The following is a 21,442-nucleotide window of genomic DNA, read 5'->3' as shown; positions in this document are numbered from 1 at the left end:
GATTTTAAGTTTAAAGGTGAACACACTATAATTGCATGTATAATTCTGTATTTGACAAATACTACTGAGTAGTTCAGCACATAAAAATACCAAGATTTTTTGTAATTCAATAAAATACTTATTGAAATATTCTCATTTTTACATGACCCCAATTGACCTTACTATCTTTACTACAAAAACACATATATTTTTATAATTATTACCAAGTTTCTTTGTTTATAATTTAATTCAATTTTGCTAAAATAATCTAATATAATCTACTACAAAAGAATACATATATTTTTGAATTATTCTTAGTTATATAAAAAGGAAAGTTTTTGTTTTTCTGGTGTAAATTTACGTTCAGAGTTTTATAGAAACGAAGAAAAATTCTAATTTTTTCTAGTGTGAAATCACATAGTTAAATGTATATTGCAATAACTAAATCACGTTCCACTCAATTTACTGCGACCGCTCAGCAACCGGCTCGAATGCCTCATGAAATTCACATTTTTTAATTTAAATATTCCTCCACTTTATTTATCTGTTCTTTATCCACTTCTGCCATCGATCTGCTTCCTTCGCAATGCAACGAAAAACCGAACCGCATAACGATTTCCATTCACTTCAATTCCATACGTCCATTATTTCCTTTTCCATCGGCATTGTACCTTCTTGAATACAATTGTTCAGCAATGAAAACGAAAAAAATAAATGATTTTCATAGAAAACCATCATTTCAATGCAATTCTATTGTAACCATTCGATTAATATTTAACTAAGACAGTTTTTTTTTATATAACTAACTTTAAATATACATTACTTTAATTAAATAATCTATTTAAATTCCAAATCAAAATCCAAATTTAAGGTTTATTTTTTTCATTATTTTTTTTATGGTAGGAAATTAACGCTAATATTAAATTAATAGAAAAATATTAACAATTTCTTGCATACTCCAGATTCGAACAGTCCGGTTTACTATAGTTCGTTTTCATTTTTTATTGAAAAAAATAAATTCCAAAATATTAGTATAATTGTTTTTATATATAAATAATAAGTTTTAACCAAATTAGTTCCTTGCGTTTCAAACAGTCCGGTATATAGGAAAAACCGATTGTCCGAACTAAGCGAGGTATTTAAAAAAACACGTCGTCATTTTTGTGTATTGTATTTGAGTGTATTTAATCCTGAAACAACTGAGAATTCCATCAGATATAAAAAAAAACATTCACAAGAAAAATAAACTGTAGATTAATAACACGCTTTGCCGTTAATCCTACGTTTATATCTGACAAGCGGCAGCGTTGAATCTTTGTGTTATTTGTTTTTTTTTTATTTTTTTTTTTGCAGACGTTGTTTGCAATTACTTTAATTGGCGGAGCTTTGGAAAATGATGTGGCATGCTTTCATTTGCACCGAACCACTCAACACTCCGGAATGGATTGGCACGCAAACCGATCCGTCCCGCACGCTCCACACCATCCGAAGCGCCCAACAACAGTTCAACCGATAAAAGATAGCCTTCAAAGCTCCATCAATTTCGAAAACCGAATCATTACGCTAAAACTAATTGGCCCTCTAAGTCAGCACACAACCGAAATTACTATTCAAAACCGTTCAATTACTGTAAAACCTCCTTCCGAACGCTAATTCAATTTTACTTTACCATCTACCATCCAGCCTCAACGGTTCGTCGACCATTCATTCTCATGCCACTATTGAAATTTATTAGTTACGTAAATTATTGATGTTAGTGTAAATAAAACTAAACGAATAACAAGCAAAGATAGATGACTTTTTTAATTACTGGTATACAAATATTTATAGATACAATTAGATATCATTTTTTTGTTATTCATATTCAGTTTTTAACAAAGTATTATTGATTTGAAATATATTTTAACATGTAACAAAATTTGTTAGTGTTATTGCAAAATAATTGTTTTTTACAGATATTATTTTTGGATAAAAATTATCTTTCAATATTAATTTTGTGGTATTTATGTAAGTGCTAAATTTATCTGCGAAATATTACTTTTCAAGGCAGAACAAAATTGAAGGATTTAAGAACATTCATTAAATTCAAATATATAAGATTAAGATATGATTTACTTGCAGGCAATGACTCATATATTTTCAAAAAAAATAAATATTAAAAAAGTAAATATTTTGAGAAAAAATGTTAATGTTTGTAAATTTTCATAACTAACATACATAAGTAATGTACGTTTGGGTGAACATGAGGTACGTTTATACGAAGAAAACAGTATATGGATTTACTAATTAAGATACATTTGCTTAAAATACTGAATGTTTGGTATGAAATTAAAAAAAAAAGTATGTATGAACACTACAAAACAAAATAATAAGCCAGTTCTAGGGATACTCAAAGGGATACTATAGTAGAAGAGCATAAAACAATATTTATCTTTGTAAATATTGTTTAATAAAAAATCATTAATGTAATGTACGTTTGTATAAAAGTCAAGTATGTTTGTTCGAACAAAATGACCAGTATATCAATTCAGTAATAGATTAATGTATATTTTCTTTAAATATTGAAATTTTGGTATGAATTACTAAAAAAAATAGAATTTAAGAACACTACAAAACAAACGTCAAACAAAAACAAGACTTACCTCCAAGACCAGCAAAAACTATATACTTCGAAAGAAGAACACAAAATAACATTTACCTTCTAAATATCTAATTATAAATAAGTTTATTTAAATAATAATAATAAACCAGTAAGTAAGAATAAAAAATATGTACGTTAATTGAACGTTGACAGTATTCAAATGGAATTTGCAAAATTTTGATTTTAAATATAAATATAAAAATATAAGATTGTAACTCACAATAGTCGTTTAATAAAAAAGAAAAATTAATATAATGTACGTTCATGTGAACGAAGACACCAGTACTTGCAATAGCCACCTCTGGGATACCTGAACTAAATCAAAGCAGCACAAATTTATACTTAACCTTGTAATTATATTATCTAAATTTGAATATTAAAAAATTTGCAATAGTCGTTTATTAAAAAAGAATCATATAATGTACGTTTGTCTAAACCAGTAATCAATACCAACCTGACGGATACCTGAACTACACTAAAACAGCGCAATATTAAACTTAACCTTGTAAATATATGATCTAAATTTAAATATTAAAAAAATATATGTACGTTAACCGAATTCTGATTAAGTATTAAAATTACAATTGTAAGATTTTAATTATTTAAAATTGTTTTCGTTACAGGTTGTTCGTATGGCCCACGCTCTTCGTCGCATCTCTTACGCGACTTGTGATCCAGAACGATTGCTGTTCAGCTTCTTAGCGAGAGAACCAAGAGGTCATTTCAGCTTGCAATACTGTCATTCATTCGTAACGGAATCAGCGCAGCAGGCAAGTGGATGGGAAAAATTATTTCCCCATACCTTTCTCTCTTCCCTACCGTTCGAAACATTCCGAAACCATCACAGATATACTCATTTTTATTTTTTCCATCGTCTGTTGCCTCCTTTATTATTATTATTTTTTTTAATAACGTTCTCGCTACCGATTGAACAACCTCTTAACCGGTAGCCGAGGCGTTTAACCCTCCGGTGATATACCTCTCACAAATTATATACCTTAACACATATAAAGGTGAACTCGCCAGGATAATTTATCGGCAGGCCCAGCAGATGGGGTTTTAGATTTGGCGCGAGCGCAAAATTCTTTTCTACATTAGTATCGTGTGTGTGTCGATTTTTTTTGGCAGCACATTTTTATACACGCGCTTAAATAAAAACACCACTCAGATAAATTGAAACACGTAACAAGTTATTTGGTCTGTTTTGTTGCCTGCTCTCTTCCCACCCCGTTCTTTCGCCCTCGCCAAACGCACGGAAAACAAAATTGCCATTACTTTTATTAAATGGATCCTTTATGCGGCTATTAACCAAAATTCTCTCTCTTTATTTCTTGTCTTTTTATTTCATCCATACCCCACCTACAGAGCGCATCGCATTATAAATATGCCAGAGGCGAAAGCAAGAAAAATTACGCAACATTTCGTACGTAATTTCCTCCATATGTAACGCGCCATGGAATGCCACGAGATAAACGATATACTTGTTTGTGTGTACGCAACATTGCGGATATATCATTTGACCGGACTTTGCAACTTCATCATAAACAGTCACTTTCATAAATTAACTTTCTGTTTGTATCATTTATATATTTCTTTTTGCATTTATTTAAACTACACGAAGTTGAAATAAAATATTTATTGTAATATTTAGATCAGTGTTTTTCAACCTTTTTACATCAAATCACTGGTGATAATGTAAGACATATTTTGGGGACTAGTTAACGTTAAAAAATAAAATATATAGCAATAATTAATATATCTTGTCAATAATTTTATAACAATAAATTATCAAAATTACATTTTTCTCAAAAAAATTAAACTAAATCAAGTAGAAAATGTATAAAATAAAGGCAGAAAGATTATTTCTTTAGGTATCACTAAATTACTTTTATTTTAAATAATATTAATCATTTTTGTAACATAAGAAATAATATTTTCATACAATTATAATAATTAATTAAAAAACGATCAACTGTTACAAAAACACCTTAGTTTTAAATAATACTATTTATAGCAGTGTTTTCCCAACCTTTTTTGTGCTATGCGCTACCTAAACCTTTCTAAAATTCCTTTGCCCCTATGAGTCAATTTTCGAATTGCCCCCTTAACAATCAAATTGCGCCACATGTGTGCCGTGAGCCCCACGTTTGGAAATGCAGATCTATAGTAAATTTGACTCTATTTCTAGTGTCAAATAGTAATAATATTGTAAATCGTCTTTATTGACAAAAAGAAAACTGTATATTTAAATTTATTTTAAATTGTGATAAATATAATGTTTAATTATTTTTTATACGAGAATTTTACAATTGAAGTAATAATTGTAAAATTCTCGTATATTCCAAAAATGTATAAAGTTATATTTATTTAAAAGATTTTTATTTATTGATATACCGAAATTATAGGCTATATACATGAAAATTTATAGTTAGTAATGACAGATGTAATCTAATTGATAAAATAAACATCTACCCTTTAATATATATATTACACACTATCTTTAATATATTGATTACATAGTCAATCAATATATTAAAGATTCAGATAAAACATAATAAAAAAATCATGAAGTGGAGAATATAAACCCTTCAAAATAATTCATAAATGTATTATTTATTTTATTAGCATAATATATTAATTATTATTGAATTAGTCACACATAAATAAAGAGAATTAAACGTATTTTTCTAATCATTACAAAAGAAAACAGTTACGATGTTACCATAGCGATTTGCGCCCGTAAAATTAGTATTACTAACAACATTTATACATAACTATGAAAGTAAATGTAATTTATAAAATAAATGTTAATAACAGTAAAATAAAATATGTACATCGACTAACTGTGATTTAACCTAAATACTTAACGTTACTATTGCTATAAAATTTATTATGACATAAAAGAATATACATAATATTTTATTGTACTAATATTGAATATTTTTTTATTATACCGAATCTGCAAAACTTATTTTTCAAATTTACTTTATATTTATTTCGAAGACTTTCAAATGATTATATATATTATAATTGATTTAATAGCCTTTTGCAATATTAGATTTTTTTATTATATTTTTTAAATATGTACACTAAACCCTTGAATAACATGGTTAATTTGTTCTAGGTTATTATAAACCGTGTTATATTGTGTTATTCGACACTCCGTGTAATTCAAGTACTGCGTTATTTGAGGGTATCAATGCTGTCATTTATTCGTTAGCAAAACATCGTAGTAAATAAGAATTGTGAAGAAATATACGTTAAGAAAACCGTGTGTCGTGTCGTTCATTTGTCATAGAATGACCGCAGTAATTAATGTTAATATTAATTATGAAAAAGTATACTTTATACATTTTTCAAGTACTATGAGCATGGGATAATGAAGTTAACAGAAAGATGGTGAAACGTCATTGATAAAAAAAGAAAATATATTATTGAATAAAGTTAAAAATTATAAAAAAAAAACAACATGTTTGTTTTTTGTCCGTGTTATTCGAGACTCCGTGTTATTGTCATGACAATATGTAAATTATGATAATCTTGTTAAGATTTCCATTAAAACGACTTAACAACCAATATATTTAAAACTATTTTATAAACAAAAATGAATATGATCAATTTTGAAAATATAATTTTGTGCAAAATTATAATATAAACCTTATTAAATATATTATATTATAAACTTTGACCATCTTGATCTAGATACAAGATTTAACTGTAGAACCTTTAATTAAATTGCTCTGATTTTATTTTGGGGAGACCCCTCGAAAGTTCCGAAAGTGATTTGCGCCTAGGACTTCGCATTAGTAGGTTTTCGGCCCCAAAAATAGAGCCCGAAAGACCCTCCAGGCGTATAAATTTAATACTTTGCGTATCTCTCTCTGCCTCCCCCGAAAACGAAGTAGAAATTACATTAATTTGTCTGGAACAATCGTCCGGCGTAGCGATGCCTATCGAGAGATTAGGAGACTGCCCATAAAACTTTAATAAACGTCGGTCTACAGTAGTAAATCTTTCTCTGCCCTCCTCCCCAAAATCTAAAAACCAAACAATACACGCAATCCTCCATCTGCATGTTTTTATTCCTTCTTGATCTTCCACCCACCCCTAAACCGTTTAAATCGCATTATGCAAGGCCATATTTCAAAGATCCCGCCAAGAATTTTTATTATCTCTGCGAATGCGTGTGTACGTGTGTGGGAATGTCGGGCAGAGAATGCAAGGCACGCGAACGGATTCCCATACGCCTGGAAATAAATAGATCGCTCGGAAATTGTATCCGATTATCCTCACACGCCGATGCCCTCTCCCGCCTTCCCACATATTCTGTTTTCATCTCTTGCTGTTTCACTCCTTGTTTTTCCCTCATCCCGAAAGCCTACGCGTCCGTGTATATACACATACATGTGTGTCTGCGTCTGGCGGATGCTGCGATGATGATGTGTTCTCGATTGATTTGCGTCAATCAAAAGCTGGAAATTGAATCCGTCAGGTTCATATTTCAATATTCATCTCCTCTTTTTCCTGCAACATGCGACCGAGCGACTCTGTTATACATCTATTTCCGAGACTGCAGCTCCATCTCCTTGTTACCATTGTTTTGCTTCAATACTTTCAAAACGTCGCTTCCATTCACACCTACAGACATTTTCATTAAACTCCTTTTCAATTATTTTTTCCAATTAAAAACCAAATCACAACTGATTCTTGTGAGGTGATTTTTTTTTTGCACTAGTTCTCTGTGCGAAGGAAGCTACAAGGCTAATATTAGCCCACACTTTGGCATCTCGTTGACCTAAAAGTTGAAGAGCATACTTATCCTTGAATTTCCTAAGTGGCATTACGTATGCACGCAACGTTTCACTTTATTCATTGCAGATGCTGTACAACTAAATACAGTATAATTAATTAAATAATTATACATAACCAAATATGTAAATAATTTGCAAAAACGAAACATATAATGCTTTTTTTCTAATAAATTTGTGTCAATAATTTAAAAAAAAATCAAACACATTAAATTTTCATTATTTCAAACTATTGAGATCGTTTAAATTCATTGTCATTAAATATGTTTACTAGGAACGAACTTGTAAATGATTTGTAAAAAAAATAAAGCTATTGAATGTTTATAAATTGAAGGAATTTTTCTTTAATTTATTACATTTATATAAATTAATTTGAAAACTATTTCTAAAAAAAATCAAATATATTCGATGATCATAGAAACTATAAGCATATTTTTAAATTTACCTAATACATTCAAATATGAAGTTAATAAGTTGAAACTAACTGAAGAATTGTGCTGAAAAAGTAATATTTATTTATATCTAATAATATTGACATATTTCCAAATAATGAGGCCAAACAACTGAATCAGACAACTTTGTTAATTGAATCAACATTGGATGGTTTGGATTTAACATAAATATATTATAATGCGCTATCAAATTCATCCCTTTCCTGGACATTTTCTAGAAAATTATAATAATACACCATTAGGCATGCTCAAAAGGTAAGACAATGCGTATCCAATCGCTCCTCAAAGAGTTAAACACAATTTGTGTTTCACAAATTTTCTCATTATTATTTTAACAATAATTTAGGTCCAAATTATTGTCGAATTTGATAAAATTCGTATATAAAACGCAAAATTTATAAACAAAACTTAAATAACGAAAATGTCAAATATCAATAATTAATTTGACATATTTTTAAATGTACTTTAATAAAGTTAACAATATTTGTTCCAACAGTTTCTTAATTACTTACATAATTATTGACAAATAAAAACATACATACATTTTTGCAATTTTCTATTATAATATGTTTTTTCTTAAATACTTTTTTGGATTATCTGTGATAAGAATTTTTATACATTTTATGTATTCTGAGCATAACATAATGCGTCTCATTTTACGATGGTCCATTGCTGTGAGTTTTCTCATTAGCTTTTTGAAATTACAGGAGGTGGAAAAACATGAAAAAAGTAAATAGCTACACAATAACAGTTTATGATACTCTTCATTTTACTACCCAATTTTGTTGGAACCTAACACTGCCGTAAAAAGATACCTACCTCTATGGTAATGTAACTGACCATCAAAGGACGATATATTACATCATTACTATTGTATTTACATATATTTATTAAATCATATAATACATGTGATGTCATAACGCAGAATCAAATAACCTTAACCTAATATAACCTAACCTAAAAATAATACTTAGTTAATTATGTTTAGTAATACTTTTAGTTGTTAAGGTAACTTTGTTCAAATAAATCATCATTGTCAATACTTCTATTAGCATTTATAAAATTTAGTAACCAAAGTAACCTAACAGCACACTAGTAATCAGAATAACTTAACCATACAAAAACTACTAACTTATTCTTAACTAACAACTTGGTAAGTTTCGAATTATTTCCAGTTGCTAGATGCTTAAGTAACAAAATTAAGCTATCATCTAAACAGTCTTGAATCTAGGATGAATATTTGAAGGACGAAGGATACAGAATTTAAAAAGGGAAGAACTATTGGAAACTTTGCGAGTTAATTTAAGGCAAAGCAATATGAATATGTCTAGGAAAGGAACAATTTTAGTTTTAGAGTTATGGAGATGATTTGCAGGGTAATTTAGTCTGATTTAATAGAAACTTAAATAATTATTTTGTTATTTAAGTATAGCTTGAAATGTATTATATAAATTCTTTATGAGTGAATTTGTAATACTTACTTTTATCTTACGATTAGTGAAGACTAGGATTTAAACAAAAACCTGTATCAACTAATATCAAAGAATATCAAAATTTTTACAAAACCGGTTAAAACCTACATTAAAAAAAATACACAATAAAAAATAAAGAAAAAGTATTTTTACAACTTATTTTCTACTGCTAACATCGATTGATTTTTCAAAGCAAAGCTACGATTTCTTTTTAAATAATTTGGATACAATCTTGATAATATTTGTCCGAAAAACTTAATGATCTTACTTGTTAAGCTAGTGAAAAAAATAAGCTAGTTGTGTTTGTCTAAACATTCTGTGGATTTTAAAAATTAACTAATTACATTACTAAACTAAAACCTTAGAACTAATTCCAGTTTTCATTCTTTTCTTCAATTCATGTAACAAACACGATTTTGTGTTAATATTTTTATGTTTTTAAGTAAATAATTAAAATAATTCATAAATTTTTATATTTTAAGTCTAGTCTCAAAAACCGGGTTTTTAGTTGGAAAATAATGGATTTCGAATTAAATAAATTTTATCAAAAAAACGGGTTTTAAAAACCGACAAACCCTAATCAAGACAATTATAACTAATCCTTTATAAATCGAATCCAAAGTAACAATAAATGAATTTTCTTGGAACTGCATGTTTTTGTATAATTGTAATTTCTAATTATGAAATAATTAAGCAATTTTCAAAAGATAAAAGTAATAATAAAATACATACATGAATAACATAGAAGTTCAGATGTAAATGAATTCTGCAAATTCAAATTTGAGTAAAATGGAATGGTATTAAAATTTCAGTTATGAATCAGGGAATCTGTGAGTGGGATGGGAAAGGTGCACGATGTATGGCTGAAGCAGAGGTTTGAAGTGGCTCCTAGTATATTATTTTATGCAAATATGTAACATGGTTTTCCGGCGGATGGCTCTATGTATTTCGCATTAATGAAATTAACAACGAAATGCAATTAACTGTTCCGTCATATTAACAATTCAATAATATAAAATATATGCAAGGGCGTCCTCCTCCTCTTCCTCCCCCCTTTTTCCGAATTAATTAAAATCGGAAAACATGGAAATCGCGTGCACCACTCGCAACCATCCATCATGGAAAAACAGGCTGAGAGCATGTGTTATTTTCGGTATAAATTAGATGGATCTGAATGAAATGCATCACTGGTAATCGAAATGGCATCACTGAAAGTCAGTGTTGCATTGCTCTTCTGCATGCAAATTTTCGCTGCTGCGGTGAGTATTTAGAGCACAAAATTCAGAATCTTACTGTACCCTAAATTCAGATTGCGGCTGGTGCATCCGTTGTAACACTTACAGATTACAAAACTTGCAAGACCGATGTTAAAAGCTACATGTCCATGGACTTCAAACCTGGCGACAAGACGTTCAACGTCGACATAGACACACCCGCTGAAGTCAATAAGATGTTCAACGTATTATAACTAAGCATAAACACGTTAAACCTTTCCATCTTCAAATTGGGAATATTTTCAGTTCAATATAGTTATTGATAAATGGACTGGTACTTCTTGGAAGAAGAACATCTTCTCAAACACCGGTCAACTTTGCGAGTACATAGAGAAGTCCTCTGATAAGTTTATTGATAAACTCACGCAGCTCAGTAAACCGAAGATCGAAAGGAAATGCCCGTGGAAGAAGGTTTTAACAATAGTAATAATTAAAACTTTTGTTTTCTATCAAAATTTTTAGGGAAGTTACAAAATAGTCAAATTTCCTACAGTTTTCAATTCGAAGGAATACAACTTTCCTACTATAATCATGGGGAAATTTCGCGTGAACGTTAAAGTTCTCAAAGGGAAGAGCGTTGTTGCTTGCATGGTTTTGGAAGCAGATGCCGCAATGAAATAGAGTTCGCATTGTTTTATGTAGTTCTGTATAAAAAAAGTGCTTTTAGCAGTAATAAAATGCTTCTAATTGTAACTACTTATAAAAAGTTCTCTGAAAACACACATCATCATCAACGGGATTTTATTATTTTGAGTATCTACACGATTGTAGAAAGTTTTATAATGCACTATAAAAAATCTATTCCATATATATATGTGTGTATTTCTTTTATTTCATAATAAAAACCTTCAAGTTTTGGTAAAAAACTATAAAATTTAAGTTATTTTACTGTTAAGCAAGGTTAACATTGTACGTAAATATTTATTTAAATAAAAATTCAGGTCTTAATTGGGTAAGAAACTGATTTGATCAGATCATACAGATCAGTAATAAAAGTATATGGTATATAAAAGTATTATATAATTTGATATTTCCAAGTTTTACAGAAAGTTTTTTTCTTAAACCATAAAATTCAACTAACTTAAACAATAAAATGTTTATGCATCAAGCATTAGTAATATTCAACATCAATCTTAATTTAAAAAAAACTTGGTTTTCAGACGATTCGGTTCACGAACAAAAACAGATTATATATAGATTTGCTTAAACTATAAAATTAAACTAAATTCAACTGATTTTATAGTTGATGCATTAATTTTTAAACCCCTCGATTCACAAAAAAAAAACATGTTTTTCATGAATCCATTTCAGTTTTCTTGCTGAGAAACCGGCAATAACATATGTGATATGGCTAGTATGATACCGAATCATCATTAGAACAAACTTAGTTTTAGAATATCCCTGTTCGACAACGGAACTAATTATAAAGAATTTTACATTTTTTTTTCCAAATATTAGGAATTATAATATAAGCCTTTTTTAGTTCAAATATCTTGAATATATATTTTTTGTTGATACTATTCTATAATAACTTGATTAATTTCAAGAATTTCTTACTTAGTTTAGTAATGATAATGTTGAACTAAAAAGAACAAAAAAACAGAATTTAACTGGGAAGTTTTAAACTAAAAAGTACCTATATTTTATTTCCAAATTCTTCGCTTGTATGTATTTAGCAAAAAAAAACTATACTTAAAGTAATGAATGGTTTGTAAATAATGAATGGAGATCTTGGATTTTTTTCTAATTAATTTACGAGTATATGAAGATAGGTGGATCAGAAAATCAGCTGGAATTATATAGAATAATAGGCAACAAGTTCAGGCAGTGCAATTCGATTACTCGCATTACGAACAGACTCTTTCTTGCCTTTCTCCCCTTTTCGAAACGAAGAATCGAATAGAAGGCACACGCAAATGGCATGCAATCAATTCTATTCCAGATCCAACGTCGCGAAATTGAAATGAAAACTCGACGTAATAAATTTGTGTTTGAATCGAGTCGCGCCTTGTAATTGAAACAAACCGATTCACGCCCAATTAATCATCGAGCGAACCAGAAAAAAAATGCAACCCCGAAGTGGTGGATTTCTGCCCCTCGCTTCAGCAATTAAACTATTTTTCAAGTTGCCCCGCCCGACAATTTATAAAAATTACCACCATAGTCTAATTACTGTTTCGAGCGAACTGCTAAACAATATTTATGCACTCACCTTGCAATGTTCAATGAAAATTAATAACGAATCTTAATCACAATCATTAAGTTTTGTTGAAGAAAAACTTAAAAAATACTGTAAAGTGGAAACAAAGTATGCAATTAAAATCGGAAGCAGAGACGAAATAAAGCGGAGGAAGAGGGTCTCCGGATATCCGTGGACGGATGATGATAAATATCCTAATAACCGCAAGATGGAAAGCCTCGAAACTTGAGGGACCATTGTTGGCTACGTTTTCAACTCACTCTCTATGCTTTCTCTCTTACTCTTTCTGTATCAAAGAGGATACAACTCTTTCGAGGGCTTTCAAAAAAATCGCTCAATAAGGGAAGGAAGAATGCTCGAGAGAAGATAAATAAATAAATGGAGGGATGGAAATGATGAAATATATATTTTTTTATAGGGATGCGAAATAGGGAAAGCTGATCCTTGAAATGCGAATGCACTTTAATTGGATAATTTTAATTAGCTGCAAAGTTTAATATTCACCAGTGCAAGAAACGAAGAAAACAGTAAAAAATGTATAGTCTAGTATAGCAGATGAGATGGGTACAAAAGATAAAGAAAGAAATACGCGGACTTTATGTAATTACTTTAATTCATTGCTTTTTTTGAATTACAGCTCTTTATTTTTTTAATGTACTGAAATATACCTATAAAATGCAGCAATAAGTCGCATAGTCCGTATCCGATCAGTCCGGATTCACTATAGACTATTGTCATTGACAAGCATTCAAATACTCGCTTAGTAGGGTTAATAGGAAAATACAAGTAAAAATCTATTCATTACGTTGAAAAAGGAGTATTAAAACTTATTGAATTATTACATAATCTAAAAATTCAATCCAGATAAATAGTAGTTATATCACGCATAGTGCGGATTCAGCAAACACTATATAGAATCCGGATTATGTGCGATACTACTCTACTATTTTTCTCTTATAAGAAACAAACTGGATGAAATCAAACAAATCCTAAATACATTTTATGTAATAATTATTTATTTAGATATTCCTTCTATATAAATGCATAAAGTTTATGCTCAAACTACATAATTGAACTAACTTCAAGTAATTTTTAACGCCTAGGTTCACGAACATAAAACAAAATTGAAAGAGAAAAACAGTTGGGAAAAATAGATTGAATGAGATTAAACAAATCAATAAATATATTCTAATATTTCCTACATAGTCCGGTTTCAGTTTTTCCTTTTATACTGTTTATATGCATAACTATTTTGTCCGGGATATTTGGCTGATCTGATTACCCGACCTATACGAAGTATTTCTGAATATCCTTCATGCAACATGAATATAAAATCCTTCACTTTAAATTTATCTTTTGCTTGTCCTCATTTTGTTGTGAGTTTAAAAAAACAACAACATTTTTTATAGAAATACTTGTTTTATTTGATTTTTATGATGTATTTTGGACTATTTCTATTTTATATTTAAGTTATTTCTCTTATTAATGGAAGACTTTCTACGAAATTTTATTTTAAATTTTGCAATCGACCAAAAACTATGAAAAAGCAGCATTTTAAATATTTATTTGATGAGTGATTTCATAATTTAACTACGATTTATTTATTTATAAGTTATGAAACGTTTATATTTTGTATTACTAGAAATGTTAGAAAAAAATAACATCAAATGGATGTAATATTTACTGTTTTACCTAAATATGTACACACATATCAAAGTAAAATAGGTATTGGTAATAACTATACGTTGGAATACAGTAAATTATATTGTTATGGCGTTTGCAATTTACCCTGAAGCATATCGAACGTATCCAATCAATTGTTGATTTATAACACAAAGGGCAAAGTCAGCGCTGCATCCCTCAAACCCATGTTGACTTCAATCATAGCTCTAACCCTCAGCACTTCCCCAAATTAACACCAGATATTCGTAGCACCTAAAAAAAGACCAATTCTGAGAATCAGTTTAAAACGTGTTAAGCATTTCTTTTTTTTACATATCAATTAGAACATCCTGCATATTTAAAACATATGTGTGTGTATATTTTTTTTCTGTACGTCAGTCCTGTAGGAGATGGATAATCCAATGGAATGGATGGTCCAGAATGTGGAAATTAATTTCGAACGCGCCGTGCTCTAATAATAATGATACGGAGAAGGAGGGCATAATTAAATGTGGTATAGGGTTTACCAGAAATTACGGTGCATTTGAGGGGCATCGGGGGATCCGTTGCGGTCAGCAGCTGCCTCTCAGATTCCACGGACTGTGTAATTTGAGAGCCAACCTAAAACACATCATTTGTGTTTTCCCCGTCAAACCCCATCTCGGATGGTGAGGAGGAGGAAGGATGAGCTCCGACCGCACCAATGAGTAAAAGGGGAGAAAAGGATGAAAAAAAAAGACATGGTATATTGTCACGAAACCGCTCATTTTCTGATAATTAACATGGAAAGACCTAGTTTTGATGACCTTTTTTTACTCACCACGTGGTTTACAGATTACTATTTTTATTTTTCGATCACGAAACAAGAATTCATTACAATTACCATTTTTTTTATTCATCCTTGCATGCGTCCCTTTTTTTACGTAAATCGCAAAGGTAACAAATTATATATTTATATTTTCATCTTTTTGAAATAGAAAGTTATAAAACATAATTCTTACTTTTGGGATCACGAAACATAAATTTTCATCGTTCGTCCCTTTTTTAAATACGAAATGTAAATGATAGGTATACTTATTTTCACCTTTTAAAAAGCATTATTTCTGTAAAAAAAAACATAAAAAAATATAAAGCAAAATTCTTATTTTTGGATCACGAAACAAGAATTAATTAGAATTACCTAATTCTTCAGCTTTTGTCCCTTTCTTAAATACGAAACAAAATGAAAGGTATACCTATTTTCACCTTTTAAAAAGCATTATTTCTGTAAAAAAAAACATACAAAATGTAACTCACAATTCTTATTTTTGGATCACGGATTACCTAATTCTTCATAGTTCGTCCCTTTGTTAAATACGAAAGGTAAATGATAGGTATACTTATTTTCACCACTTAAATTATTTCTGAAAAAAAAAGCATAAAAAATCTGTAAAGCACAATACTTATTTTTGGATCACGAAATAATAATTATTTAGAATTACCATATTCTTCATCATTTGTCCCTTTCTAAATAGATTTAAATTTAATTCTGTTTTTTATTTGTCAGTATAAAAATGTACATGAAATTTAAAAATGGGTTTGGAAAGGTAAATGATAGGTATACACTTGGTTCTCTTTTTATGCGGTAGATACATTCCAGAGGAAAACGCATATAAATAAATCGCACAAAAAAGGACTAGACACACGTATAAAAATAAAGTATACGTTCCATAATTTTTTAAAACCGCATAAAACTAAATCAATGAGTTACAATATACCGAAAATCGCATAAATTTCAGATAAATAATTAGTCTTACTATATTCTTTCTGAAATGTTTATTCATAATTTTATAAAAATATTTATATTTATAAAATATTTTTTTTGTACAATTCCTGATATCCAGCAATGCAATTCTGAAGCTCGCGTTGAAACTTGAATGCTCGTTCAGAATTATCATCTTTTTTGATGAAATGGTTTTATGTCAATACTTGTAAAAATGGTCTAAAATAATTATTTAAAAAAATGCTTCTTGAAATAAAAACCGCATAACTTCAAAACCGCATAAAAAGAGGACCGAGTGTACTTATTTTCACCTTTAAATAAAATAAATGTAATAAAATACAATTCTTATTTCTTCTTATGTCTTCTTTTAGTTAAACAAATTAGAAAAAATGATAACTTTAACTGTTTTTTTCGTATTTTTTTTTTCAATTAAGCATACAAATGGAATGACTTCCTATACTCTTTAATCTACTAAGAAATTTACATGCTAAAATCTAATAAACAAAAAATGTTTATTACATTTTAAATACAGTACTTAATTTATTTTGGTATAAACAGATATTTTCTAAATTTTCCAGTTATAAAAATATATTTAAACACATTTTTGGTCAAAAGTACTATTAATTGATTATTAAAATAGGACAATTTATTATTTGGGTAATTTGCAAATATTCGATTTTTTTATGTTTGTTATCTGTTTTTAACTTGAAATTTAAATTTTAGTTAATTTTCTTTTGCAACAATCCTTATGTATTTATTTAATTTTTGTATTTTGAATATTATAATAAACAATATTATATTAATATACTTCAGTTTAAATAAATCTTTTTATATTTCCACTACATTTTAGTGCTTATTAATAATTAATACGGAAGTGGCAGTTAGAAAAACATCCTTTTTATTGTAATTTTTCATAGTACACTCGATTTCGTTTAATTGGAACATTGGTTAATCAGCCGCTTATTAGGGACAAATCTTAAAGAACGGAAACAAAACTAAGGAAATAACACAAATTTACTTCGTTTTTTTGGGACAATATTCCGTTTAATCGGGACAGTAATCATGTGTGAATCCCCGTGGCGCCGGTCCATAGATTCGGCTCAACCACAGATTCCTTGGATGTTGTATATTTATTTAGATAAAATATTAAAAAACAATAATCCTATAATTTGTGTGGAACTTTGTATAATTTGTCCAGCCGCTTAATAGGGACAAAATATACTGTGTCCCTTTAAAAATGTTATTAAAAACTATAATTTAATTAATATCATATTTCTTCACAAAAATCTGATGGTAATTATCTTTAGTTAATCTCTTATACGTCAATTTTGAAAAATAATCATTGTATCTATGTGATATGAACTGGTTTCTTTTCGAATATTAATACGCCATCTATTGGGTCATGCATATATTAAATTAAATCTCCCTTTTAATGATCAATTAACTAGCCTTCTTTGATCCTTAGAATGAATGGAAAAAAATACAATACAAAAAATTATCCCCATTGAAAATATTACCGTTATAATGAAAACAACAAAACGCACGCAATTGGGACCCTCCAATCATTGCTTTCGGCACTTGAATTTTTATTTGCTTTTTAATTTCTAGTATAGAATTTTCATTAACAGCGTCGTAGCGCTTCTCCGACTGGCATTTTATTTAATTTTAATTCCTCTCCTGTTCCGTTGTTAAACTGCAATGGCATAATTTGAGTGCAATTACGTTTTAAGGACCCCCTCAAAAGGAAATTTAATTATCACATTCGTTTTTTTTACTGTACTTTTCTCTCTTGCTTTTTATTCTCCCTACATCTTCCTCATCCTGTCTCTCTTTATGTATATATTTATATGTATTTGAATGTATATATTTACCACATATTTTTTTAATAACGGTATACATATTTTTTAATTTATTTCCGGTATTAAATTAAAAGCAAACTTCACAGTAGTTTTCTGTTCATATTTGTTTGTTTGTTTTTTTCTGTCGGTTTTGTTTTTTTTTAAATTCATTTCAACCGTCATGGGATGGCTTCCATTTTAAATATTTCATTTGGAAAAAATATTTGCACAAAGCTTTAATACCTGCCGCCGCATAATGGACGCAAACAGTGGGCTTTTATGAATGGAACATTATTAAAATAAATATTGCGTCCATTTGCGGATCACGCGAAAATACATTCGTTTCCGTTTTTTCGGTACGTGGAATGTCTGAATTTCACTGCGATCAACATCAGCGCTTGGTAAAATATACATCAAGCTCTCTCCATGAAGAATCACGTCGGCTCATCCAATAATCACGCATCTCTGTTTGCCAGTCTCGTGTACTTTATTAAAACCTGAAACCTCACTGCGAATGTGAATGATCCGAGTTTATTGTATAATACGTGGCATGGAGTAAATTTAATTTGATTTAAAACTGTGACTGTTTTTGAAGCATAATTTTGGATTATGTGAATAATAAATCTTTGTTATTCCTTTCCTCATAAAATATAATATTTTAGAACTTAAAGCCTGACTATTCTGTCAAGTCTATTCATATAAATAGTTAAAGAAAATATGAAATGTCAGTAAACGAGTATATGTAATGCATAATATATTTTCATTTAAACAAGGGGTCGGCAATCTGCGGCTCCGGAGCCACATTTGGCTCTTTTGCTTAGAAATTGTGACTCCCAAGTAGAAATTTATTTTACTAAGAAAAATTTCAATCATAGTGATACGATTTAGTTGACAGACGATATTATGTGATAGTATAAATATTTTAAATTTAATTGATAAATCTTAAATTTAATTTAATTTTGTAATACAATATAATTTTAAAACGATGGAAAATTTCCTTTGATAAATGTCATAAATTTACTTGATAGTTTGAAATCACTTAACTAATAAATTTATGTTTATATTGGTGTATGATTTGAGAGTGCGTTGATAATATTTATTAGCGCAGGAGGTTTTATTGTGGATTTCAATCAGCGTGTAAGTGCAAAGGTTAGGAATGTCTCTTTCTGCATGAGACTGCGAATGGTGAAAGTCGTGAAAAGCCGGATCGCAATTAAAATTTCTGGTATTTTCCTTTAAATGAATCTGCATATTTTGAAGATCCAGGTAGAAATCTAACTGCATTCTTTGCAAATATTCAAAGAATGTATAAATTTGTATTCTAAATATTCATAAATTATCTAGCATACAAAAACAAAATAATATAAATTATGAACTATAAATCCTGAAAAGAAAGAAAAATACATCTCACCAAAGGACTATCAACCTAGATTTTTTTTTCCTGGTGAGATTAGTTTCAAAAGGGTAAATTATCTGTTGATGATCTTTGGTCAAAGATTTTGTTGTATCTACCAACAATCTTCTACTTTCATATATTTATTTATAAGATATTCTCATTTTCTTGAGAAAGAATAATTCTGAATTAGTTTGTTGAATTTTAATTTTTAGATCTAGTATTAAACTGACTGACAGCTAATACGTTAGTATGTCTTTATTAGCTTCCTCCACTGTTTCCATTTGTAGATCCTCGTGAATTTACCTGTAATGTACAAGGAATACCAATGTTTGTTCTTAGGTTTTTCGACTGAAATCTTTTGATGATGATGATGAAGCAACATTGCTATTATAAGCAATGTTGCTTCATCACAACTGTATTCCATTTTAGCTTTACCTTACATATCAGTAATTTGTTTTCTTTCGAAATTGGCGAGTCGTCCCGTAATACTCAGTACAGTTTCTTGATCTTAATTTCGAGTTGTTCTCTTTTTCTTTAATGTGACCTATCCAAGTCAATCTTCTATCTAGGTGCATATTCAAATATTTAACTTTGTTAGCCACCGATATATTTTTTCCATTTGGCATGAATTCGATTCATTTACCTTTTTTCTTCAATTTTCTAGTCTTTTCTGAATTAAGAACAGGTTTTCTTACAACTAATGTCTTATCCATTAGTCACATTTCCTAGGAACCATGAGGTTTTTGGGGTCTACGAAATATAGATGAATTAGTTGAATAAGAAATAAAAAATATAGATATGCTATTTAGATGAAATAATTATGAATAATTAGTTGAATTATAAACATATGAGTTTGAATTAGATATTCATTATAATATTTATGTAATTCACTCTTGATTCTGTAAAATATTGAATATATTATAGCAATTATTCTTGCCTATTTAAGTAAAGTACGATAAAATGGTTTTACATATATTTTTTTAACTAATGTGGTATATATTTAAACATGAGTTATCTTCTAGTAGCGTTTTCTGTATTTAATAGGCACATATATGTGATAATCACATAAATCTTGTATTTTATTGCAAAATAAAATTAATCACATCAAGCGTTGCGTAAGCGTAGCAAATGCGTTTTCCCTGCAAAAGGATGTCGGTTCACGTCCTTCAGCCTACACGCTTCTATATATTTCTTCAGATCTGTTTCTTTGTGGGCGCCACGAGATGAAACGAATCAACGATGGTTTTAATGAACGTCCAAAGAAATCCATATTTAATAGCAAACCGGTTGCAAAACTCCACAAGAGTTTCATAGAAACATTCAGTAATTTTGCTTTAATTACAACGGAAGTTTAAATTAGACTAATGATGATTAGATATATAGCTCTATTTCAATAACTATGTAGAAAACGTAACATCAGATCTAGTACAAGAAAACTGAAAAAAAGTACTTTAAATCTGTAAACATAGTGTGTTATTTCTAGTTGCTGTGGTGACATGCAAGGTATTTCGATATAAGGGTGGCTTCGCTCCGGGCTGTTTTAAATATTTTGCGTGTTTCGATTCGGAAACATATTCTGTCCCTTAGCTCGTTTTTATTTTCTTTTGTCGTGACTAGACATCAAGAGCGGACGAGAGAAGCCTAAATATATTAAGAAAGATGAGAGGCTCAGATGAAAAGTGAAGATTTTTATGTATCGCGAAGGATTCATTGTGTCGGGGTATTGTGCGGAGCAACCCTCACTCGACGGGGAAGAAAGCAGCAGAACGGAACAAAAAAAATATATATGAAGAACTGGAGGGTGGGGGGAGAAACGCAGATATAAAATTCAACGACATAAAGTCCTATCCCCAATACTACTACATTATGCACTCCGCACTCTCGCCTGTCATTCACTAATCCAGACAGCCACACATTCACGGACATTTCGCACATAAACATTGAATAATAAATGGCAC

General features: G+C 29.4%; 2 protein-coding genes across 2 annotated transcripts in view; both read left to right on the top strand.

Moving 5' to 3' along the window:
* The window catches only part of LOC108562911 (tensin-3-like), a 119,066-nt gene that overhangs the window by 55,240 nt on the left and 42,384 nt on the right, over positions 1–21,442 (top strand). The window contains exon 3 of the mRNA XM_017921415.1: positions 3,244–3,390. Coding sequence (XP_017776904.1) covers positions 3,244–3,390 — 147 coding nt within the window. The remainder of the gene's footprint in view (positions 1–3,243; positions 3,391–21,442) is intronic.
* Positions 10,551–11,408, top strand: LOC108562919. Its single transcript, XM_017921428.1, has 4 exons — positions 10,551–10,611; positions 10,662–10,811; positions 10,873–11,037; positions 11,089–11,408. Exons 1-4 carry the CDS (start codon positions 10,552–10,554, stop codon positions 11,245–11,247), a joined length of 534 nt encoding a protein of 177 aa, XP_017776917.1. The 5' UTR covers position 10,551; the 3' UTR covers positions 11,248–11,408.

This window comes from Nicrophorus vespilloides, unplaced genomic scaffold, assembly GCF_001412225.1.
Source record: "Nicrophorus vespilloides isolate i.1.1-1 unplaced genomic scaffold, Nicve_v1.0, whole genome shotgun sequence".
Classification (NCBI taxonomy): domain Eukaryota; kingdom Metazoa; phylum Arthropoda; class Insecta; order Coleoptera; family Silphidae; genus Nicrophorus; species Nicrophorus vespilloides.
Note: the sequence above shows the minus strand (reverse complement) of the source record. Positions and strands in the feature narration are given on the sequence as shown.